Genomic DNA, 26,573 nt, shown 5'->3' on the forward strand with positions numbered 1-26,573 from the left:
CTTCGAATGTTAGCTTACCTCTCTTTACGTCTATTATGGCTCTGGCGGTAGCCAAGAATGGCCTTCCTAATATAATAGGTGTACTAACATCTTCTTTGATGTCCATGATTATGAAGTCTGTAGGAATGTAAATGTGAGCAAATTCTTTACTTTGAATAAGTTTTGAATGATAGCAAATTGTGTGATCATTGTCTAATTGTTGGTTGTGCATTATTTCGCATGTTTCAATTGTGTTTTTAGCCTATAATATTGTTTCGTGTCTATACATAAAGATCCACATTGATACAATTCTTTAAAGAACTCATAAAAACTATTTTGTGTTAGCATGTATCAATACATGTTCTTTTGCATCGATACATACACCTGTTTTAAATCACAAAACGTTTTTGCTTCAGTATGTATCGATCCATACGAGCCTTGCATCGATACATAAACTTATTTTAAATCACAAAACGTTTTTGCTTTAGTATGTATCGATCCATACAAGCCTTGCATCGATACATAACCTTGTTTTAAATCACAAAACGTTTTTGCTTCAGTATGTATCGATCCATACGATCCTTGTATCGATACATGTTAGTTAAAATGTTCTATGGATCGATACATACGAGCTTTGTATCGATACATGCTTGTATTAATTCTCAAAAATTAATCAAAGCTACAGCATGTATCGATGCATAACCTTTTGTATCAATACATAATTCTGTTTTGTCTACTAACAGCTTCTGTCTTTCATATAAGAAGCATTTTTGACAGTTTAGACGGGGTACGAATTCACAAGTGAAAAACAGTTGTAACACCAATCAAAGGAGTGTGTAGCAGCAATTGTTTGAGCAGTTAGAAACCTGAAAGATACTTCATCTTCTTCTTCTTCTCAATCACTTTTCTTCAAGAACATCAACACATAATCATTCTTGTTCTTTGGATTAAAGGATCAACGAGATAACGTTCAGTGGAACGATCAAGGATCTAGCTGAGGTGTTCAGTGGAACGATCGAGGATCTAGCTAAGTTGAAGGTTCAAGGGGGTTTCGAGGAAAAACCAGTTGGTTTGTCCTTCAAGAACTGGAGTGTTCTTGCGGGTTTGTTAGTCACGTTTGCAGAACAGATTCATCCGCAGCGTAGGGTTTGGAAATTGGTTAATTTCGCAAACAGGTCGTGGAACCGGTGAATTGTTTGCAATTTCTTGCAGGAAATTCTTGATCGAGCTCAGATCAAGTGGAGGTTTATACAAGAAGAAGATCTTGAGATTTAGAATTATGTCTGTGTATTGAAACCTTGTATCAACAAATTCGGCATTATTGATAATTACAGTTCTCAATTTCATTTGAAATTGAGAGGGAGACGTACCCACACGCGTGGACGACGTGGGGAACTTCCTTACCAAATCTCTGCGTATCGTATTCTTTCCTTATCTCTTTTTATGTTTTCCAACAGTTTTGTGAATTCAGTTGGTGTTGTGTGGCTGTATTTTTAGTGATACAACATGGGCAAGAAAACGTCTTTATCTAAACGCCACCACTGTTCATCATTGATCACATACACACCAAGTGTTTGACAAAACTGTCAGCTGAAGTTTTATTCATTGGAATCAGAATTTAATGATAAGTGCATTTGATTAGATAACATTCTGGTGTTAATATTCTCTGTCGTTCTTATTCAAATCCAGCAATAAATTCGTGTGTCCGGTTTTCTAGTAGCGGTTCAGAATAGACGAAAGTCGAATCGGGACTGTAATTTTCCGCCAAGTTTTAATAACTCTGATAAAATTTTAAAATCCGTTTATTTTCAAGAGGTGATCTATTCACCCCCCTCTCGATCACTAGCCACACCGTATAACAAGTGGTATCAGAGCACCGGTTCGTTGGTGTTCTGTGGTTGCCTGTAACGATATGGATTCTGAACCAAAGGGGGCGTATAATAGAGCGCCGATTTTCAACGGTGAAAATTACGGCTACTGGAAAGACTGCATGCGAGTTTATATAAATTTTGTTGATAGGCTAGTATGGGCTGCCATTGAAAATGGTCCTTTTCAAATTACTATGACAAATGCGGCTGGCGCCATAGTTCCTAAACCAGAAGGTGATTGGAATGAGAAAGATGAGAAAAAGTGGTCAAGTGATTGGAGAGCTCGAAATATGCTAATTTCGGCACTTGGTGTTGATGAGTATTATCGAGTATCCCATTGCACGACAGCTAAAGAAATGTGGGATGCTTTAGAAGTTGCCCATGAGGGTACTACTGAAGTAAAACAGTCCCGCATTAACACTCTCAATCAAGAGTTTGAGCTCTTTCGCATGAAACAAGGAGAATCTATCTCCGACATGCAAAAGAGATTTACTCATCTCACTAATCGGTTGAATGCACTAGGAAAACCTGTTTCCAATGAAATTGCTACTAATAAAATTATGAGGTGTCTTAGCAGGGAATGGCAACCTAAAGTAACAGCTATTAAGGAAGCCAACGATCTAACGAGACTTACGATTACAACTCTGTTTGGAAAGCTGGAAGTGTAACACCCCAATTAAAATAAGCTAATTATTTAATTTAAATTAATATTTTATTTATTAATTTAATTGAATAATTAGAAGTTTGGATTAATAATATTATTATTTTGGAATAATAATTATTGGGATTATTATTATTGGATTATTATTTTTATTATTGGAATAAAGTGGAAATCAGTAAAAAGGTCCCATTTAGTAAAAAGGTTATTGTTTTCACGTGAAAAGGAAAAAGAGACAGATCGTGGAAAAGGGCAAAAAGAGAACCAGAGAACAAGGGATTGAAGGGAGGAAAAGCTTGAAGCTGCAGAATTTGCCGGATTAACTCAGGTAAGGGGGGTTTATCGTTGATTAACGGGTATTGTATGATAATATGTCATGGGTAGTGATAGACCTTTAATTTACCTTTGAATTGGATGATTATGATGAATTTGTGGAAATAATTGATGAACGAAATTGGGTGATAACCGAAAGAAATTCGTAGGAAATTGCATGTGATAATGTCAGGAGTTGTGAAATCGAATAGGGAATGATTCGGGTTAGATGATATGAGTGATTTCTGTGTAAATTTGGACTGTGGAAGGTGAGATCGAATAGAACTCGTAGCAGGAAAAACCATAGCAGATCTGGAAACCTGGTTTCTGGTCATACGCGTATGGCACTAGGCAATACGCGTATGGGATGGCTGGTACGCGTATGGCGCTAGGCAATACGCGTATGGATGAGGAAGATGAAATTTTGAACGTAAAATGGTCTCTGGTGGTACGCGTATGGGGAAGTGATACGCGTAGCATACGCGTATGGAATTGGGCAATACGCGTATGGCTTGGTCAGGATTTAGGCAATACGCGTATGGCATGGGCAATACGCGTATGGGCAGGATTGTGATTTCCTGTGCTGTTGTTGTGCAGTTTTTGACTGGTTAGGCTGAGTAGTGAGACTTAGCTGAGGTATGATGTAATAGGGATCATTTCCCGTTGTTTTGAGTAGTATAGGTATTAGTAGAGTGTGCTAATACTGTGTTTGATTTTATGGCATGTTGTGATATGCTTTTGTGATAAATGTATTGACAATATGTTGAGGATAGGTGTTGATATGCAGGATGCTGTGAATGTATCAGTTATGTATGCATTTGTGAATAGACTGTTTGTGGCTTAGAGTGTGAGCATATGTCTATTTTGAGTTGTTGTTGTTGTTGTATTGCTAGGTAATTAGCATGCATGATTAGCCTGTGGGGCTGTAGCTAATTCCCATGGTGAGGAATTAGTGAGTGAATTCTTGTGGAATTGTTGCTGATGTTGGCATACTAGATGAGTAGTGTGCATAGTCTAGCCTTTGGGGCTGTAGCTAATTCCCATGGTGAGGAATTAGTGAGTGAGTCATTAGATCTCAATGAGTGGGACTAGTGAGCTCAGTAGCCGTATCCAGAGGGATCGGTGAGCTTGGACTATATGTTCAAGAAGAGTCGGTACCGCATTTCATGGAGTCTCATTACATAATGAATGCATGGCATAGCCTGTGGGGCTGTAGCTAATTCCCATTGTGAGGAATTAGTGAGTAAATCGTTGTGTTGTGTTGTTGGTGTTGAGCATGTTTTGAGATTTTACCTATGCTATTTGTTATTGTTGAGTATGAGGTTGCGTTGATACTGCTGTTATGGAGTGGGTAGTCTGGTTAGGGTGATTTGATGCGTTATTTACTTAACATTACATGTTGTTGTATAATGCTTGTTATATTGATTGAGGAACTCACCCTTACAACTATTTTTCAGGTAACGAGCAGTGAGTTGAGTAGAAGATAATGTTGGAGTCTAGTGTAGTCTCCTAGTGGGTCATGCTCTGGTAGATGTAACATCGGGATGGGATGTTTGAATATTTTATGATTGGTTGTGAATCATTTTGCATGTAATATGTTACATGTTTGGAATAATTGAATTGATTTCTATCCGCTGCGTATTATGCAGATACTTTATATTTTGAATTGGATAAATGAGCATGACAGGACACTTTGATGATTAGTGTGTGATGTTTGTGTGACACCCTTCGGGGCATAATTACTCTGATTAATATGTTATTATTTTTTTTATTTAAATAATTTGGGGTATTTTAGAAGGGTGTTACATTAGTGGTATCAGAGCATAGTCGGTCGTGTCGAGTCGTAGTTATTCTGTTTCCCCTGTACGGGATAGGTGTTGTGTAACCCTATCAGTACTTACTATTTTAGCTTGTTGGGTTTTCAGAATAGAGATGGCTGGAAGAGGTAGAGATGATGCTGCGATTGCTGAGGCTCTGGGTATGCTAGCTGGAGTACTTGGAGGAAATCCGAATGTGGTGGGAATGGGAGCTGCTCGTCAGTTGAGTGAGTTCCAAAAGAACAATCCTCCAATGTTCAAGGGAGCATACGATCCAGATGGTGCTCAGAAGTGGTTGAAGGAGATTGAGAGAATCTTCAGAGTAACTGAGTGTGCTGATAATCAGAAGGTCAGGTTCGGTACGCATATGCTGTCAGAAGAAGCTGACGATTGGTGGGTTGCTACCCGCACTGAGTTGGAAACTGCTGGAGATGCTGAGATTTCTTGGGCTGTGTTCAGAGAGAGATTTCTGAGGAAGTACTTTCCCGAGGATGTCAGAGGAAAGAAAGAAATTGAGTTCTTGGAATTGAAGCAGGGTAACAGGTCCGTTACGGAGTATGCTGCCAAGTTCACAGAGCTGTCGAAGTATTACACTCCCTATGCTGAGGCTGCTGGGGAATTTTCCAAGTGTGTGAAGTTTGAGAACGGGTTGCGTCCCGAGATCAAGCAAGCGATTGGATATCAGAGGATTAGAGTGTTTTCTGATCTGGTTGACTGTTGCAGGATTTTTGAACAGGATTCCAAGGCCAGAGCTGAGAGCTATCAGCAGAGGGTTGATAGGAAAGGCAAGAATCAGATTGATCGTGGAAAACCGTATACAGCTGGCAAAGGTTTTCAGAGGCAGAGTGGAATGAAAAGGCCTAGCGGGGGAGACTCTAGTGCTCCTGTTAAGTGTTACCGATGTGGTCGGGCTGGACATCGTGTTCATGAGTGTACCAGTGCTGAGATGAAGTGTTTCAAGTGTGGAAAAGGTGGTCATTTGGCTGCAGAGTGCCGGTTGAAGACTGTGACTTGTTTCAACTGTGGAGAGTTGGGTCATATCAGTCCACAGTGTCCAAAGCCAAAGAAAGAGAATCAGTCAGGAGGCAAGGTTTTTGCTTTATCGGGTTCTGAGACTTCTGCAGATGATCGTTTGATCCGAGGTACGTGTTATATTAATGGCTTTCCTCTTGTAGCTATTATTGACACAGGTGCGACTCATTCTTTTATATCTTTGGATTGTGCTGTGAAACTTAAGTTAGAGATATCTGAGATGCGTGGTAGTATGGTGATTGATACTCCTGCGAAGGGTTCAGTGACTACTACTTCTGTTTGTTTAAGTTGCCCCTTGAGTATTTTTGGTAGAGCCTTTGGGATAGATCTTGTGTGTCTTCCATTAGTGCAGATTGACGTTATTCTGGGTATGAACTGGTTGGTGTTCAACCGAGTTTCTATCAACTGTTTTGATAAGACTGTGATATTTCCTGAGATTGAAGAAGGAAAGAGTTTGTTTCTATCAGCCAGGCAGGTGAATGAGGAAGTGGCAGATGGGGCAGAGTTGTTTATGCTGTTAGCGACTTTGGAAGCTAAAGATAAACTGGTGATTGGCGATCTAGCTGTAGTGTGTGATTTTCCTGAGGTGTTTCCGGAAGAAGTGAATGAATTGCCACCAGAACGTGAAGTTGAGTTCTCGATTGATTTGGTACCTGGTACTAGACCAATATCGATGGCTCCGTACCGTATGTCTGCTGTTGAGTTAGCTGAATTGAAGAGTCAATTGGAAGATCTGTTGGATAAGAAATTTATTCGTCCGAGTGTGTCACCGTGGGGTGCACCAGTGTTGTTGGTTAAGAAGAAAGAAGGTACTATGAGGTTGTGTGTGGACTACAGGCAATTGAATAAAGTGACGATCAAGAATCGGTATCCTTTACCGAGGATTGATGATTTGATGGATCAATTGGTTGGTGCTAGTGTGTTCAGCAAGATAGACTTGAGATCTGGGTATCATCAGATACGTGTGAAAACTGAAGATATTCAAAAGACTGCTTTCAGAACGAGGTATGGACATTATGAGTATTCTGTAATGCCTTTTGGTGTGACTAATGCGCCGGGAGTATTCATGGAGTACATGAATAGAATTTTCCATCCGTATCTAGATCAGTTCGTTGTGGTATTTATTGATGACATTTTGGTGTATTCGAAATCTGAAGAAGAGCATGCTGAGCATTTGAGAGTGGTTTTAGGAGTGCTGCGAGAAAAGCAGTTATTTGCTAAACTCTCAAAGTGTGAATTTTGGTTAGAAGAGGTTAGTTTTCTTGGTCATGTGATTTCAAGAGGTGGTGTTGCTGTTGATCCTTCTAAGATAGAAGCGGTATCTAAGTGGGAAGCTCCGAAGTCAGTTTCTGAGATAAGAAGTTTTCTTGGACTTGCAGGTTACTATAGGAAGTTTATTGAGGGATTCTCTAAGTTGGCATTACCGTTGACAATGTTGACCAGAAAGGGGCAAGCGTTTGTTTGGGACTCAAAATGTGAAGAAGGTTTCCAAGAGTTAAAGAGAAGGTTGACTACTGCTCCTATTCTGATATTACCGAGTTCGTCGGAACCATTTGAGGTTTTCTGTGATGCTTCATTGTTGGGTTTAGGTGGTGTGTTGATGCAGAATAAGCAGGTTATAGCTTATGCTTCGAGACAACTGAGGGTTCATGAGAGGAACTATCCGACACATGATTTAGAGTTGGCAGCTGTGGTATTTGTTCTGAAGTTATGGAGGCATTATTTGTACGGGTCAAGATTTGAAGTTTTCAGTGACCATAAGAGTTTAAAGTATTTGTTCGATCAGAAAGAGCTGAATATGAGACAGAGGAGATGGTTAGAATTTCTGAAGGATTATGATTTTGGTTTGAATTACCATCCGGGTAAAGCAAACGTTGTGGCTGACGCATTGAGTCGGAAATCATTGCATATGTCTATGCTAATGACTAAAGAGTTGGATTTAATTGAGCAGTTTAGAGATTTGAGTTTGGTGTGTGAGAGTACTCACAATAGTGTTAAATTGGGAATGTTGAAATTAACAAGTGGTATTCTGAACGAGATCAGAGAGGGTCAGAAATCCGATATGCTTTTGGTTGATAAGTTGACGTTAGTGAATCAAGGTCAAGGTGGTGAATTCAGAGTTGATGAGAATGGTGTTTTGAGATTTGGCGATCGGGTGTGTATTCCGAATGTTATTGAGCTTAAGAAGAGTATTCTTGAGGAGGGACATCGTAGTGGCTTAAGTATTCATCCTGGAGCTACGAAGATGTATCATGATTTGAAAAGGTTATTTTGGTGGCCGGGAATGAAAAGAGAAATTGCGAGTTTTGTTTATTCCTGTTTGACTTGTCAGAAGTCAAAGATTGAGCATCAGAAGCCGTCTGGGCTAATGCAACCGTTGGCTATTCCGGAGTGGAAGTGGGATAGTATCAGTATGGATTTTGTTGCTGGTTTGCCGAGGACAAATAAGAATTTTGAGGCTATTTGGGTGATTGTTGATAGATTGACGAAGTCGGCTCATTTCATTCCGATCAGAATGGATTATCCGTTAGAGAGGTTGGCTGAGTTGTATATTGAGAAGATTGTAAGTTTGCATGGTATTCCGTCGAGTATTGTTTCGGACAGAGATCCTAGATTTACATCAAAGTTTTGGGATGGGTTGCAGAGAGCTTTGGGAACTAAGCTGAGATTGAGTTCTGCATATCACCCGCAGACTGATGGTCAGACTGAGAGGACGATTCAGTCATTAGAAGATCTTTTGAGAGCTTGTGTTTTGGAAAAAGGAGGTGCTTGGGATTGTTATTTGCCTTTGATTGAATTTACCTACAACAATAGTTTTCATTCGAGCATTGGTATGGCACCGTTTGAAGCTTTGTATGGTAGGAGATGTCGGACACCTTTGTGTTGGTATGAGTCCGGTGAGAGTGCTGTGGTTGGACCGGAGATTGTTCAACAAACTACGGAAAAGATTAAGATGATTCAGGAGAAGATGAGAATTGCTCAGAGTCGTCAGAAGAGTTATCATGATAAGAGGAGGAAGTCACTTGAATTCCAAGAGGGAGATCACGTGTTTCTTCGTGTTACTCCGATAACTGGTGTTGGTCGAGCTTTGAAGTCGAAGAAGTTGACACCTCGATTTATTGGTCCTTATCAGATTTTGGAGAGGATAGGAGAGGTAGCCTATCGTATCGCCTTACCACCGTCGCTTGCGAATTTGCATGATGTTTTTCATGTGTCTCAGTTGAGGAGATACATTCATGATCCGTCGCATGTAGTCCAAATAGATGATGTACAGGTGAGAGATAACCTGACTATTGAAACATCACCTATGAGGATCGAGGATCGAGAGTTGAAGCAGTTGCGGGGTAAAGAGATTGCCTTGGTGAAGGTAGCTTGGGGAGGACCAGCAGGTGGCAATGTGACTTGGGAACTTGAGAGTCAGATGAAGGAGTCTTATCCGGAGTTGTTCGCTTGAGGTATGTTTTCGAGGACGAAAACTCTTTTAGTGGGGGAGAGTTGTAACACCCCAATTAAAATAAGCTAATTATTTAATTTAAATTAATATTTTATTTATTAATTTAATTGAATAATTAGAAGTTTGGATTAATAATATTATTATTTTGGAATAATAATTATTGGGATTATTATTATTGGATTATTATTTTTATTATTGGAATAAAGTGGAAATCAGTAAAAAGGTCCCATTTAGTAAAAAGGTTATTGTTTTCACGTGAAAAGGAAAAAGAGACAGATCGTGGAAAAGGGCAAAAAGAGAACCAGAGAACAAGGGATTGAAGGGAGGAAAAGCTTGAAGCTGCAGAATTTGCCGGATTAACTCAGGTAAGGGGGGTTTATCGTTGATTAACGGGTATTGTATGATAATATGTCATGGGTAGTGATAGACCTTTAATTTACCTTTGAATTGGATGATTATGATGAATTTGTGGAAATAATTGATGAACGAAATTGGGTGATAACCGAAAGAAATTCGTAGGAAATTGCATGTGATAATGTCAGGAGTTGTGAAGTCGAATAGGGAATGATTCGGGTTAGATGATATGAGTGATTTCTGTGTAAATTTGGACTGTGGAAGGTGAGATCGAATAGAACTCGTAGCAGGAAAAACCATAGCAGATCTGGAAACCTGGTTTCTGGTCATACGCGTATGGCACTAGGCAATACGCGTATGGGATGGCTGGTACGCGTATGGCGCTAGGCAATACGCGTATGGATGAGGAAGATGAAATTTTGAACGTAAAATGGTCTCTGGTGGTACGCGTATGGGGAAGTGATACGCGTAGCATACGCGTATGGAATTGGGCAATACGCGTATGGCTTGGTCAGGATTTAGGCAATACGCGTATGGCATGGGCAATACGCGTATGGGCAGGATTGTGATTTCCTGTGCTGTTGTTGTGCAGTTTTTGACTGGTTAGGCTGAGTAGTGAGACTTAGCTGAGGTATGATGTAATAGGGATCATTTCCCGTTGTTTTGAGTAGTATAGGTATTAGTAGAGTGTGCTAATACTGTGTTTGATTTTATGGCATGTTGTGATATGCTTTTGTGATAAATGTATTGACAATATGTTGAGGATAGGTGTTGATATGCAGGATGCTGTGAATGTATCAGTTATGTATGCATTTGTGAATAGACTGTTTGTGGCTTAGAGTGTGAGCATATGTCTATTTTGAGTTGTTGTTGTTGTTGTATTGCTAGGTAATTAGCATGCATGATTAGCCTGTGGGGCTGTAGCTAATTCCCATGGTGAGGAATTAGTGAGTGAATTCTTGTGGAATTGTTGCTGATGTTGGCATACTAGATGAGTAGTGTGCATAGTCTAGCCTTTGGGGCTGTAGCTAATTCCCATGGTGAGGAATTAGTGAGTGAGTCATTAGATCTCAATGAGTGGGACTAGTGAGCTCAGTAGCCGTATCCAGAGGGATCGGTGAGCTTGGACTATATGTTCAAGAAGAGTCGGTACCGCATTTCATGGAGTCTCATTACATAATGAATGCATGGCATAGCCTGTGGGGCTGTAGCTAATTCCCATTGTGAGGAATTAGTGAGTAAATCGTTGTGTTGTGTTGTTGGTGTTGAGCATGTTTTGAGATTTTACCTATGCTATTTGTTATTGTTGAGTATGAGGTTGCGTTGATACTGCTGTTATGGAGTGGGTAGTCTGGTTAGGGTGATTTGATGCGTTATTTACTTAACATTACATGTTGTTGTATAATGCTTGTTATATTGATTGAGGAACTCACCCTTACAACTATTTTTCAGGTAACGAGCAGTGAGTTGAGTAGAAGATAATGTTGGAGTCTAGTGTAGTCTCCTAGTGGGTCATGCTCTGGTAGATGTAACATCGGGATGGGATGTTTGAATATTTTATTGATTGGTTGTGAATCATTTTGCATGTAATATGTTACATGTTTGGAATAATTGAATTGATTTCTATCCGCTGCGTATTATGCAGATACTTTATATTTTGAATTGGATAAATGAGCATGACAGGACACTTTGATGATTAGTGTGTGATGTTTGTGTGACACCCTTCGGGGCATAATTACTCTGATTAATATGTTATTATTTTTTTTATTTAAATAATTTGGGGTATTTTAGAAGGGTGTTACAGGAAGAACATCAGCAAGCATTAGAAAGTCTTGAAAAGTTTGAGAATAAAAGTAAGAAGGAAAAGGAGAAGAAGAGAGACAAAGAGGGAGAGAAGAAGCCAATAGCTCTTGTGGCCTCTAGCTCTAAGTCCTCACGAAAAGAGCAAAGTGACAATGATTCTAGTAGTGACAAAGATTCGGATGATCAGGAAATGGGACTGTTTGTAAGGAGATATAATAGATTCATTCGAAAGAATGGAGTCAAGCATTCCGACAAAAACCTCATGAAGTTTCGAAGACAATCTACAGATTCAAAACAGGAAGAGAATAGGAAGAGTAGAGGAAAAGGATCTTGTTTTAATTGTGGTAAATCTGGACATTATAAAACAGATTGTCCTATGAAGTATAAGGATCAAAGAAAAGCTCCACCAAAAGAGTACAACAAACAAAGAAGAGCTTACATTGCATGGGAAAGCGATAGTGATTCATCAAGCACACAAAGTTCAAGTGATAGTGATGAAACCGCAAATCTGTGCCTTATGGCTCACACCAAAAATCTGTCCTACCACAAGAAGAAAATCAATGATATGAGATAACAGCTCACTTTTTACACTAATGTGAAAATATCAAAAACGGGTTTGTGGCGAATTTGACCGCGAAGTTGAAAACGGGTTATAGTGAGAATTACTTTAATGACCGGCTAGGTAAGTCAGTTTCTCATATGTGGCATGACTGTAAAGCAATGTATAACAATAACACTAGCTAAATAATAAGGAAACTATAGTTAATGCTAATAAGGAAACATGTAATGTATTTGAAATATCAGAACAAAGTTGTGCTAACCTAAAGAGAAAGATAATATTAGAACAAATGAAGAAGATAAAAAACATCACATACCGTCATCCGATATTGTCAAAGAAAAATCAGGTGTTGCATATTGTGTAGCAAGTTCCACTATACTGTCGGAATCATCTTCGGCAGCCGAACCATGAAAAGCCGCTTCTTGAAATTGAAGACAACACTCCAAATTCCACAAAACATCCCTCATGGAGGGTCTGTCAGCACCGCGATCTGCAACGCATCTTTCCGCTATTTCCATAAACCTCTTCAGGGAATCAGGATTGATATCCCCTATAATCAAATGTGGATCGATGATTTGATCCCACTGCCCTTTCTGAATATGATTGATCGCCCAATCTTTCAAATTGATCGCATCACTAGGAAGTGATGGATCAATGACCGGCCTTGCACAATGAGGACTACTCCAAATGAATAAACATCAGATTTTTCTGTAAGTTGCTCTCGCATAAAATACTCGGGATCGAGGTATCCAAAAGTTCCCTTGACACCGGTGCTGACATGCGTCTCATGGACACTGGGACCTGTTCTTGATATGCCAAAATCTCCTACTTTGGCATTGAGATTTCCGTCCAATAAAATGTTCACCGATTTCACGTCCCGATGAATGACCGCAGTAGGATAAGCCGTGTGTAGATAATTGAGTCCTTTTGCCGCTCCCATGCACACATTCAATCTTTCATTCCATGATAAACTTTGAAGACCAGAACCATACAAATGACTTCTCAAAGTTCCTTTTTCAACGAACTCGTAAACCAAAATTAACTCGTGATTCTCGTCGCAGTAACCGATCAATGACACTAAATTCCCATGGCGGAATTTAAATAGGGTTTCTATTTCAGCCCTAAACTCTTGAATGCCCTGAAGAGAAGTTCTACTCCCTCTCTTTACAGCCACCTTTCTTTCTTCCATCCCTCAATTCTCCCCTATACACTTTACCGAACCCTCCTACTCCAACTACGAGAGATTCATCAAAATAATTGGTGCTTTCTTCCACTTCAGAGAGAGTGAGAAGGTACTGATACTCTCTTCTTGATATTGTGTTTGATGTTGTTGCGACATTTGTAGTGGTTGCGGTGTTTTGAGTGAGCTCCTTCTGTTTTGTTGTAAATTTTCTTCTCCTATAAATTAGTATCCAAACAATTAACAAGATGATAAGAACAACTACACCAGCAGTAATGACACCTGAGATGAGTCCAATGTTAGTGCCAGGAGGAGTGGAAGTCGCCGGAGGAGAAGGTGGAGAAATATGAGGGGAAGTTGGATGAGGTGGTGGTGGTGGGTAATCGGTAATAACAAAGGGGTAAGGTGGAGAGTGTGGCTTGGAATCCATGAGAGAAAACAAAGAAGAAATGCAGAGGAAATGAAGGATTGCAAACAGAAGTTATAAAATGCAAAGAATTGAAGAAGAAGAAGAAGAATATGATAACGAAGAGATGTCATTGTTGATAGCAAAAAATGGCAAGAGCTGCAGAGCAGAATTTACCATCTTTTAAATAAAACTAAGTAGGTAGGTACACTTCTTTTACTCCTCACTTCAATTGCGTGATAACGGTAACATATTTTTCTATTCTTTTTTTAATTATTTAATTATTTTTTTAATTATAAATTATCATCTTTTTTAAATATATTATACTTCAATTTATTTATAATTTTACTCCTCTATTTTTAATGTTTATCTCTTTACTCTTAATTTTAATGTTCTAGTTATACTGTATGTGTTGTAATTATTAAATATTTTAAATAATTATCATATGATTTTTTTAATTATAATTGTTAACAAATAATTCTTATTTTATGTTTTATTTTACTAGAATTTTATTTTTAATTGACAAACATTTTGATTTGTGTTCATTGAACATTTCACTGTGATGATGATTGGATTGTGGTAATGGCAATTTTTCAATTTGATTTTGAGTACTTAAAGTCTTTAGCGTATTCATTTTTTTTAAGCAGCAAAACAATGATATATATTAACTATTAAAGGCATAAGCTATGCCAAACAATACAGCGAAATCAGAATCCCTGCTACTAGAATTATGCATGGACCTAAATAATAAACTGCTACAGCAGAAAAACAGACATCAGTACCATATCCACCCACCCACTTTACTTTAAACCCAAGCACCTAATAAATGAGGAAATTACAAAAAGAAAAACATACAAACAGTAATAGACATAATTAGACCCCAACTTCCAAACCAGAACCAGACTAAAATATTGGCACATAAACGAACTAGTTGCTCCTTGAACCAACTGTAAGCAGACAAAAACGGAATAACAAATCACTCCGCACCTGAACACATAAGCCGACCTAATAGGCTGCTGACTTAATACTTTGTTGATGGAATAATACTTTGTATTCATATATTTATTTGGACTAATAATTTGTTGATGTCTTCTTCAATGAAGTACCAAGAAAGAAGTTGTAGATAGGCCACATCAAATGTGTTTTGAAGAGTAGGGGGATAATGACAAAGTGGTCCCATAAGGATACCTACTTAAGGGATTTGTACTTTTTCCTTTTACTTTCATTTTCATTCTTTCTAAGTTCAAGTATGTCTAGGGGATGAAAGACATCAAAACCCCCTAAAAACAAAATATAAAATTTCTTATATTTTTATTATTATTATTATTATTTTTTATTATATATTATTATTATTATTATTTTTATTATTATTATTATTATTATTATTATTATTATTATTATTTATTCCCATTAATTTATATTTATATTTGCATCAGACTTTTATTTTAAAATTTAAGCTATTCTAATTTCTTTTTTAGAAGACATTTCTACTCTAACTAAAATTTTCACATATTTTTTATCTTAAGCTTTTTTCTTTTTTTTCACTTTAATTGGGAGCATGGTCATTATTTCTCTAAAGGAGCAACATAAATTTTTTTTTCTCTTCTTCTTGTTATTATTTCCATTAAATATTTAAAGTTTGATTTTTTTTCACTTTTGTTTTGCTATCGATTAGTTTATATTTATTAGTGCATTTATTCATGTTGGAAATTAACTAAACTCTCAATGTGGAATTTCTCGAAGAATTTCGAACCAAATTTTGATAAACAAGAATCGATCTTTCTAATTGATTAGTCCTCTCGTTCTTCACTCTTTACTTGAGTGAATCAACCAATCTTGGTTGCAAGATTATTTTACTACACAATGATTATTGAAGAAGAAAATATGAATTGGGGAAGAAAGGGAAATTAGGACTTTTGAGAAAAGAATGAGAAGAAGTATTTATGCAGAGAAACTTCTCTGCTTTTCACACTAAAATTTTATTCAACTATGCAACTGAATTCATTGTTTTGTGTTACAATCAATGATATGGGATCTCCCTATTTATAGGCTGAGATTGCTTGCACGCCAAACAATCTGCAACTAACCTAACTAACTCATCTAAAATAACAAATAAAGCTAAGTCTAAAATTCTATCGATATTTCGACAACTATACAATTAAATAAGTTAAGATTCACAAAACAACAATGTGATTAACTGTACCATTAGATAGAAAGGGGATCTGCCTTCCACATTTAAATCAACCATTAGGATAGTGGGTCCCAAAAAAAAAAAGAAGCTATGATTAGAAAAAGGGGACCAATTAGTATTCCTAGTATGCGACAAGGAAAGCAACCATGTGACAGTTCACAATACTCTTCCCACACGGCAAAAACCTTGACAAAGACATCTAGTTTAACTTCTCTTCTCCTACTAATCATGAGTGTCAATATTTTCCAGAAAAAAATGTATATACTTTTTGTTAGTCATTTGAGTTATAGACAGACGCTTGAATTTTTTTTTACAATTTTGACAATTTCAAAATACGTTTGGATCATTATTTTGTTTCATGTGTACCAAAATTTGGATATGGAGTTAAACAAAAATGATATTATGTAGGTTAAATAGTTTAACACAATTTATTTTGGAATAAGGTGTATTTTTATTTTTATTTTTGTCTTAAATAAATTTTTTATTAATATTAATATTTTTATATTTTTTAACTTTTATCTCACTTTTACCTCAATTTTTTATCTCTTATCTCTGAATTTTATCTCATTTGAAATTTAATTGATCTCCTCATTTTTGTATATATTAATAATTAAAAATATATATTTTTAACAAATTGGTACTATTAATTAGGATAACTTATTTATTGATTTTTTTAGTTAATAAATTAATTATTTTATTCAGTTTTGTATTATGATATTAATAATTAAAAATATATATTTTTAATAAATTGATAATATTGACTAGGATAATTTATTTATTAAAAAAATTAGTTAAAAAATTAATTATTTTATTTGTTTTGTATATATGACATTAATAATTTATAGTCATTTTGTATCTGTATGACATATTTCAACGATAACATCACTTCATGTCAAGAGGGTACTTTTTATGGTGTGTGTTAATGTAGGAATTGTGATAGTTCTTCTGATTCCATATTTTGATTTAATCATGTTAATTTTTGTGAATAAAATCCTTTTAAAATAGCTTTTTTATTTATCTCTCATTGTGTTTCATTTGATTAATATATATATATATATATATAGAATATATATAATATATATATATATTATATATATATATATATTAATATATATATATATTTGATAATATATATATATATAATCAAATATAATATATATATATATATTATATATAATATATATATTATATATATATATATATATATATATATTAATCAAATATATATATATATATATATATATATATATATATATATATATATATTAATCAAATAATATATTATATATATATATATATATATATATATATATATATATATATATAATCAAATGAGACATAATGAGAGATAAATAAAAAACTATTTTGGGTGTGAGAAGAACTAGTGTCAGAAATCAATGTTTTTCAGTACTTTTGGGTGTCAAAACGTCATGCATTGAGCTTTAAATGATGTGTTACTTAGATTTACATAAAATCAAGGAAAGATAAAAGAAGATACAAAAACCAACTACATATGAGTTTTTGTGTGAGACAACATATCAAAATGAGCAATCCATTAGTTGAGTGCATATTACATATAATCCCAATCTCTGTTGGAAACCTAGGGGAGTAAGTTGCAGCAGGTTATGGTCTTATATGAGACACTATTGTAAAATAAGCTCTAGAAGTCTCATATTTGCGATAACCAAGCTGCCTTACATATTGTCGCTAATTCAGTTTTTCATGAGCAAACTAGGAATATTGAAATAGATTGCCATTTCATCAGTGAGAAGATTGTGTCTAGATCTTTTGTTAAAAAATTGTACTATTTTTAAATTAGTACAATATTTGATATTTCTGCTTGTTTTATTCACGACAACTATATTGATTCAGTATTGTAATTTCAATATCCTCGGATTTAAATTATATGTTTTACATGACATTTGATGGTTGTGTTGGTGCTGATTTTTCCCTTCCATTCCATTAGCTGCTTTTGTTTTAGTTAACTGTAAAAGGAAGAGAAAAATATTGTTAACACAATACATTAACAATTTTCATTAATGATGCGGTATTAAATTATAACTCGATGACTCATATAAAACTAGTACTATGATTAATACTTTTTGTTATTCTAAATTTAAAACTTAAAATTTTGTACTTTTGGTAGTTGAATTTTTTTATCTTTACTAGGTTGCTATTTTAATATGCTTGTTGCACATGCTAAATTAGACTTCAATTTATTGATAGTAGTATTATTGATATTTTAATACGCTTCTTGCACAAGACTATAAGAAGAGCAACACAAGTGATAGTAGAAAGATATATTTTTGCTTTCCATTTGTCTTTACCTCTTAATGGCTTTTCAAAATGTATCTCTCTTCCATGCATTTCTCATTTCACTGTGTTTTAGCTTTGTTCTTGCATTTCCAATCATGGGCATAATAAGAGGGAAAGTCGCACCCTTGTCTGCTCGAACCATTATGCCCATGATTGGAAATGCAAGAACAAAGCTAAAAGACAGTGAAATGAGAAATGCATGAAAGAGAGATACATTTTGAAAAGCCATTAAGAGGTAAAGACAAATGGAAAGCAAAAATATATCTTTCTACTATCACTTGTGTTGCTCTTCTTATAGTCTTGTGCAAGAAGCGTATTAAAATATCTATAATACTACTATCAATAAATTGAAGTCTAACCTAGCATGTGGAAGAAGCATATTAAAATAGCAATCCAATAAAGATAAAAATATTCGACTACCAAAAGTACAAAATTTTAAGTTTGGAATAACAAAAAGTATAAATCATAGTACTAGTTTTATATGAGTCATCGAGTCATAATTTAATACCCCAACATTAATGAAAATTGTTACTATATTGTGTTAACAATTTTTTTTCTCTTCCTTTTACAGTTAACTAAAACAAAAGCAGCTAATGGAAGGGAAGGGAAAAATCAGCACCATCACAACCATCAAATGTCATGTAAAACATATAATTTAAATCCGAGGATATTCAAATTACAATACTGAATCAATATAGTTGTCGTGAATAAAACAAGCAGAAATATCAAATATTGTACTAATTTAAAAATAAAAATAAAATCAAGAAAACTAACTTTAGATGCCCTCATCAGATAAAATCAGGTGAGTCCTCGATATTTGCAGAAGCGGAAGAAGAAGAAACTGTTGCATTTGTTGGAGCAAGTTCCACTATGATATCTGAATTATCTTCCGCAGCTGAACATTGAACCGCAGCATCACAAGCACGTCCAAGGCCTCTTCCCCTTTCCCGACCTGCAAATAATTTTTAAGAAAAATACACCTTAAACTTAAATTTTAGTTGAAAAGACAACACTAAATATTATTTCAACAATAAACAAGTAGCAGCAGAAGTGCTTGCAAATTTTACAACTGGGCAAGAAACAGTCTGTGAATTCATATTAAGTAGTAATTTTCGTCTGTTTCAAATTAAGGAGGCATCATGTAATGCAAATAGCACACAGCAAAATATTAGATTGAACTGGCACATAACATAACTGGTATCGAATTTCATATGATAATACAATTAATCAAATTTTGTACCCTCACATACATCCTATTCACCATTGTCATGATATTTGTTAATTGATCATTAGAACCAACAAAAGATCTAGACACAATCTTCTCACTGATAAAATGGCAATCTATTTCAATATTCCTAGTTTGCTCATGAAAAACTGAATTAGCGACAATATGTAAGGCATCTTGGTTATCGCAAATATGGGACTTCTAGAGCTTATTTTACAATAGTGTCTCATATAAGACCATAACCTGCTGCAACTTACTCCCCTAGGTTTCCAACAGAGATTGGGATTATATGTAATATGCACTCAACTAATGGATTGCTCATTTTGATATGTTGTCTCACACAAAAACTCATATGTAGTTGGTTTTTGTATCTTCTTTTATCTTTCCTTGATTTTATGTAAATCTAAGTAACACATCATTTAAAGCTCAATGCATGACGTTTTGACACCCAAAAGTACTTAAAAACATTGATTTCTTACACTAGTTTTTCTTGACATGAGAATTTTTCTTCACATAAGCAATTAGTGAACGATTCTATTCTGACATAAACAAGTTTAAATGCAAAGGTTGTTGGGAGAGAAGTGGATGTGATGACCAATTTTAGCAGCAAGACATTACAATCAAACAATTTGAAGTGTTTCACATTCAATGAAGTAAAAACTGCTACAGGGAACATTCATTCATCTAAGTGGATGAAACTCAATTTGGGATCGATGAACACTGTGATGAGGCTTAAGCACAAAAGCAACCAAGGACACAGTAAATGGTGGGTGAGTGTCATTTAGGCTCAATAACTTAGAATACCTATAATGTTATAATGTATAGTTGAATTTAGTACAGTGTTAGTGTTATAGACTGAATTTTCTGAAAGCATACATCAGGATTAGTAGATTGCAATATCTATCACATTGATAAACTTACCAAGTTTTACATTTTAAAGCAGCATGGATTGACAATGCCAGTTCATGTCGTTTAAATTTTCTTCTTATTTTTCTTCCAATCTAAAAGGAGAGTATCTATCATGTTATACATCCTAATACACAGGTTAAGAAGTTTCCAAAATAATTGAAAAACTCTGTTCAAGTCTTGAAGCTACCTCTTGTAAATTAAGTTATTATCAAAACATGCATGGCTTCTTCGGAACCTCACAAGAGCATAGGGAGCGGGGAATATAGGAAGCTTTCAACGAGCGAGCTTATGGCTAGTGCAAAAGTGGTAGCAGAGACCGCACAATCAGGTTTCGGAAAAGAATCAATTGGTAAGACGATAGACAAAGGGTTAAGACAATAAGTGGATAAGGTTGTTGACTATCTATTAGTTTAGTTATTATCATTTCTTGTTTCCTACTACTCCTGCTATTTTGCAGTTTGAGCATCATTTCAATTAAAAATTTAGTTATGCACTGAGGAGTATGATGAGTATGAGGAAGGTCATTGTCTAAAGATGTTCAAATTGATGAAAGAAAAAAGTCCTGTTCTGAATGAGATTGTTGAGAAGAATTTTTTTGCAACCTACAAAGGTGGTTTGCTGATGTTAGTGTAACTGTCAAAAATATTAACGGAACTGCATTTTTCTAGCAACAATGTAGTTTATATTGCAGCAGGCTACATTGAGAGGTATCGTTGAAATATCGTAAAAGAGATTACTAGATTAATATACCATGAACTGGCTCATATATTGCAATGGAACGGAAACGGTGAGGCTCCTTCGGGACTCACAGAAGGCATAGCAGATTTTGCTAGGATGAAGGGTGAATAGGCTTTAGATCAATGCAATTCCGCAGGTATAGGGAGTCGATGGGACCAATGATATGAGATAACAGCTCACTTTTTACACTAATGTGAAAATATCAAAAACGGGTTTGTGGCGAATTTGACCGCGAAGTTGAAAACGGGTTATAGTGAGAATTACTTTAATGACCAGCTAGGTAAGTCAGTTTCTCATATGTGGCATGACTCAAAGCAATGTATAACAATAACACTAGCTAAATAATAAGGAAACTATAGTTAATGCTAATAAGGAAACATGTAATGTATATGTAATATCAGAACATAGTTGTGCTAACCTAAAGAGAAGACATGTATGTATTTGTAATATCAGAACAAAGTTGTGCTAACCTAAAGAGAAAGATAATATTAGAACAAATCAAGAAGATAAAAAACATCACATACCCTCATCCGATATTGTCAAAGAAAAATCAGGTGTTGCATATTGTGTAGCAAGTTCCACTATACTGTCGGAATTATCTTCGGCAGCCGAACCATGAAAAGCCGCTTCTTGAAATTGAAGACAACACTCCAAATTCCACAAAACATCCCTCATGGAGGGTCTGTCAGCACCGCGATCTGCAACGCATCTTTCTGCTATTTCCATAAACCTCTTTAGGGAATTAGGATTGATATCCCCTATAATCAAATGCGGATCGATGATTTGATCCCACTGCCCTTTCTGAATATGATTGATCGCCCAATCTTTCAAATTGATCACATCACTAGGAAGTGATGGATCAATGACCGGCCTTGCACAGAGTATTTCAATGAGGACTACTCCAAATGAATAAACATCAGATTTTTCTGTAAGTTGCTCTCGCATAAAATACTCGGGATCGAGGTATCCAAAAGTTCCCTTGACACCGGTGCTGACATGCGTCTCATGGACACTGGGACCTGTTCTTGATATGCCAAAGTCTCCTACTTTGGCATTGAGATTTCCGTCCAATAAAATGTTCACTGATTTCACGTCCCGATGAATGACCGCAGTAGGATAAGCCGTGTGTAGATAATTGAGTCCTTTTGCCGCTCCCATGCACACATTCAATCTTTCGTTCCATGATAAACTTTGAAGACCAGAACCATACAAATGACTTCTCAAAGTTCCTTTTTCAACGAACTCGTAAACCAAAATTAACTCGTGATTCTCGTCGCAGTAACCGATCAATGACACTAAATTCCCATGGCGGAATTTAAATAGGGTTTCTATTTCAGCCCTAAACTCTTGAATGCCCTGAAGAGAAGTTCTACTCCCTCTCTTTACAGCCACCTTTCTTCCATCCCTCAATTCTCCCCTATACACTTTACCGAATCCTCCTACTCCAACGACGAGAGATTCATCAAAATAATTGGTGCTTTCTTCCACTTCAGAGAGAGTGAGAAGGTACTGATACTCTCTTCTTGATATTGTGTTTGATGTTGTTGCGACATTTGTAGTGGTTGCGGTGTTTTGAGTGAGCTCCTTCTGTTTTGTTGTAAATTTTCTTCTCCTATAAATTAGTATCCAAACAATTAACAAGATGATAAGAACAACTACACCAGCAGTAATGATACCTGAGATGAGTCCAATGTTAGTGCCAGGAGGAGTGGAAGTCGCCGGAGGAGAAGGTGGAGACACTACAACAAAAATGAGTTTACGCTACAGCTGAAAAGCGCGGCTAAAAGTACAAAAACCGTAGCCTAAGTCTTTAGTCCACGGTTATTTAGGTGTGGAATATGCCGTCGTTGCCTTTTCGTATATGCTACGGTTTTTTCACTACCACCCACGAATGGGAAAAGCATCGCCTAAAATTATTAATAGGCCGCGGTTTAAAACTAATTTTAGACCGCGGTTTTGATTAGACTGCACCTTTATAACCGTTGCCTATCAAACAGACCATGTTTATTTGAACAATTATAGTCCACGCTTTTTGTTTAGGCTACTCTTCTAAAACGTTGCCTAATATGTTTGCCACATCTTTTTAAATTCGGTTACGCCATTTTTTATTTAAAATTAAATAATGTTTATTTAACTATGGATAATATAAAATTTATTATAAAGGATAATATAATATTAAAGTAATGATAATATTTAGTTTTGTTATTTACTTCAAAGGATTCCACTGCAAACAGTAGTGTATATCATCATAAACTTTATTTATAATTAAATATACAATAATAAACAATCTCTCCAATAATATCCCTAGTATTCTCTTTCATAAAATCCTAACAAAATCTTTTTGCCTAAGATTCCTTGTAATAAATATTCATGTACCAGCTTTTAATCTTTGTTTTGCAGGTTGAGAAAAGCATAAGAAACTTTTTGAAAAAGATGTTTCTCTTCATCTAAAGTTTCTTTTCTCTCAAATTTTCAATAGCAGAACCTTTACATTTATCTATATCCTCCTTTGTCGTCATAGAATTTTGATTACTCTTGCTGCAAAATGGAAACAAAAGAATATGCATTACAAACTGAATGCTTGCTCATTCTCTTCATCTAACTACAAATACATGCAACATGCTGGAGTTAAACATGTCCCATCCCCTTCCCAAGCTACAAGTTACTAATGAATCAAAGCTACATGCTTACACTACACTACAACAAAAACCGACACAACAACACTGAACACACAAAATCAAGGTCTCACCTGAATATATAAGAGAATAATTAATAATAAAACCAACATCTACAAAATAATATATACTATCTTAAAAATAATAAACAACATAATCTATAAAAATTAAAATAATATTAGGTATTTCAATTAATCTATTAAAAAATCACTTATGTTTCATAATGGTTTATATGTTCATTATTGATAAAAGGTGTATATTTTGTTTTTAATTCAATTCTTTAGTATGACTTTAACCATGTTGTTCAATAGTGAGATATCAGTGCTTCTGTTTGAGTTTTCTTGTTAGACATTGGTGGTTTGTCATTCAAATGACATCTTATTATTTGCTTAGGATTATAAAACTAATTCTCATAACCTTTCTAAATTAATCAAAAGTAATACAAATAAATGAATGCACAAAGTACTACGGAATTTTTCCAAGTAGCCATACATTAATACGAAGTAAAATAAGAGAAAAACAAAGATATGTTATTCTAAAAACACAATGCCTCACAAATGCATTAAGAATATTACAGATTACTTATGAAAACTAGTCACTATAAAAGCAAATATTTAAATATAGAAACTATAAGAAGTGAAAATCAAATTGGGCCAGTCAAGGGAAAGAGAAGAATAATTTACATTATGGTATCATTTCCTTAAGAAACATTCTACCCAGTGAACTGCACAAGGCTTAGGAAAAAATATGTTTTTTTTTTCTAAGCTACATTATCATGTTAATTAAGAAACTAGATAAAATTATTTAAAATAACAAGGAAATATCTTACATTTCCAAGCCACTGTCAAGTGTGTCCTCTACTGGATGTTTCCATTCATCAATTCTATTAGATAAGAAGCAAAAGTGAATCACAATAATACTATTTACAAAACTTAGATACAACAAGATTAATATAAATGAGACAAAGAGTGTGTATGTAAGAGAGATAGAGATTGCACCAATCCATAATGACAGTCAAACAAAAGTTTCTTTGAAAACTTGTTTAAAGCTTGGAACATTGATACTATAGCTTTTGGATTCCATCTTTTTTCCTTCTTCTCTGCACTGAGTGTATAAAGGGCATACAAATAAAATAAACTCATGTGTTGATAGCCAAAAATAAAGAGAACCATGACCTAAAACCCATTTTCAACTTATTGTGTTTATTTTATAAATAAATCTCAATCTAGCAAAGGTAAAGTCTTAAATTGTACATAGATTTTGACACGCAAAAGATAAAATATCCAGTGCCATTAAAAATATATCAATTTAAAATCTTTATGTGCTAACGATTTTTCTAACTCAATGACGTGCGGATTAGAATACATAACTATACTCAATGTTTTAACTCTCATGTCATAACTAAGCATAATTTCCCAATTCAATCATGTGAGGGTTAGATCCAATTGTTATTTTTATGAGTTAAGACATCAACCCATTTCATTACAGAAACACTACAAGTCATTAATGAAAATTTGCTCTTCCAATTTTTTCTAAACTAAGCCACATAATATTTAGCAAGAAACAGTGATATCTTTATCATCCAAAACATGTTTTATTCATAATTTGGTTCAACTAATTTTACAAACACCTTACCCTCATTCTTGAAGAAACCTCCCACAAACAAACAAGTATTTTTCTTGAACAACTATACCAATCAATGAGTTACTGATTATGAAAGTTTAAAGCCACCGCACATTAATACTTCAACAGTAATTTGGGTTTCATGGTTCAAATAAAATCAAAAACCCAAATGAGAAAGGCAAATCTAAAACCCTAAATCAGATAATATAACATACAACAAATTGGAGAAAGCCAAATCTAAAACCCCAAATTAGAAAATCAAACAGACAACAAATTGCAATGGAGAAGAAAACAGATAAATATACAATCATTCACTTACCTTTTATGGGTTTCAAGTTATGAAGAAACCTAGAACGATTGAGTAGGAGGGTTGAATCAATTAAAGAGAAGAATGTATGTTGAACAAGAAGAGAAGCTTGCATACGAACGCATCATATGAATGAGGTGAAGAATCCAAGCACGGACAAGGAAAAACGGAGATGCGAGTGACGGCGCAGTGCAATAGAAATTTCTCGAAAACTACCGTTCCAGGTAGAAATTTGGTTTTTTTTTATTTTACTTATATCCCATGAAAAATTCTTTTCCTAACTAATATTTTATTTATTTAATTTAAAAAATAATAATTTATCTAATCCACGTCATTATATTGTATAGGTATGACATTTAATTTGTATATCATTACGATAAAAAAAGTCCCCTATATACAAAAGGGGACGGGTTATATTACACCCACAATTCTAAAATGCAGCTTAAAACCAATAGGAGGTGGATTTTCAAACAAATTTAAAAACTTGACAACTTATGAAAAACCGTTGCGTGTTACCTTTTTAACTACGGTTCTTAAGGCATTGTCTAATATTTCGTTGCCTAAAGTAAAATATGTTGTAGTGAGAAATATGAGGGGAAGTTGGATGAGGTGGTGGTGGTGGGTAATCTGTAATAACAAAGGGGTAAGGTGGAGAGTGTGGCTTGGAATCCATGAGAGAAAACAAAGAAGAAATGCAGAGGAAATGAAGGATTGCAAACAGAAGTTATAAAATGCAAAGAATTGAAGAAGAAGAAGAATATGATAACGAAGAGATGTCATTGTTGATAGCAAAAAATGGCAAGAGCTGCAGAGCAGAATTTACCAGTTAGAGTAATGTTCTGACTTGTGTTGATTTGCAAATCTCTTTTAAATAAAACTAAGTAGGTAGGTACACTTCTTTTACTCCTCACTTCAATTGCGTGATAACGGTAACATATTTTTCTATTCTTTTTTAATAATTTAATTATTTTTTAATTATAAATTATCATCTTTTTTAAATATATTATACTTCAATTTATTTATAATTTTACTCCTCTATTTTTAATGTTTATCTCTTTACTCTTAATTTTAATGTTCTAGTTATACTGTATGTGTTGTAATTATTAAATATTTTAAATAATTATCATATGATTTTTTTATTATAATTGTTAACAAATAATTCTTATT

At 34.9% G+C, this 26,573-nt stretch overlaps 1 protein-coding gene, 1 long non-coding RNA gene and 1 pseudogene across 2 annotated transcripts; all 3 read right to left on the minus strand.

Annotated features, from left to right (window-relative positions):
* Positions 1 to 12,144: 12,144 nt before the first annotated feature.
* On the minus strand, positions 12,145 to 13,025 carry LOC127122473 (receptor-like protein kinase HERK 1; annotated as a pseudogene).
* Positions 13,026 to 17,098: 4,073 nt separating this feature from the next.
* On the minus strand, positions 17,099 to 22,803 carry LOC127122474 (probable receptor-like protein kinase At5g59700). The gene is made up of 3 exons (XM_051052803.1): positions 22,773 to 22,803; positions 21,326 to 22,540; positions 17,099 to 18,881 (listed from the first exon to the last, which is right to left on the minus strand). The coding sequence occupies exons 1-3, from the start codon at positions 22,801 to 22,803 to the stop codon at positions 18,718 to 18,720; spliced, it is 1,410 nt and encodes a 469-aa protein (XP_050908760.1). The 3' UTR covers positions 17,099 to 18,717.
* Positions 22,804 to 22,976: 173 nt separating this feature from the next.
* On the minus strand, positions 22,977 to 25,647 carry LOC127118708 (uncharacterized). Its single transcript, XR_007802320.1, has 4 exons — positions 25,419 to 25,647; positions 24,475 to 24,580; positions 24,306 to 24,359; positions 22,977 to 23,339 (listed from the first exon to the last, which is right to left on the minus strand). It is a non-coding gene; the product is annotated as an uncharacterized LOC127118708 (long non-coding RNA).
* Between the last annotated feature and the right edge of the window lie 926 nt (positions 25,648 to 26,573).

This window comes from Lathyrus oleraceus, chromosome 2 (assembly GCF_024323335.1).
Source record: "Lathyrus oleraceus cultivar Zhongwan6 chromosome 2, CAAS_Psat_ZW6_1.0, whole genome shotgun sequence".
In the NCBI taxonomy this organism is placed as follows: Eukaryota; Viridiplantae; Streptophyta; class Magnoliopsida; order Fabales; family Fabaceae; genus Lathyrus; species Lathyrus oleraceus.

Bases quoted from the DNA above. Each gene is read 5' to 3' on its own strand.
- LOC127122474 (XM_051052803.1), bottom strand. From the start codon at position 22,803: ATGGTCTGTTTGATAGGCAACGGTTATAAAG. The intron at 22,541-22,772 runs GTGCAGTCTAAT...TTTTTGTTGTAG, and splicing joins GATAGGCAACGGTTATAAAG to TGTCTCCACCTTCTCCTCCG. The intron at 18,882-21,325 runs GTATGTGATGTT...AATTATTTGCAG, and splicing joins TTTGACAATATCGGATGAGG to GTCGGGAAAGGGGAAGAGGC.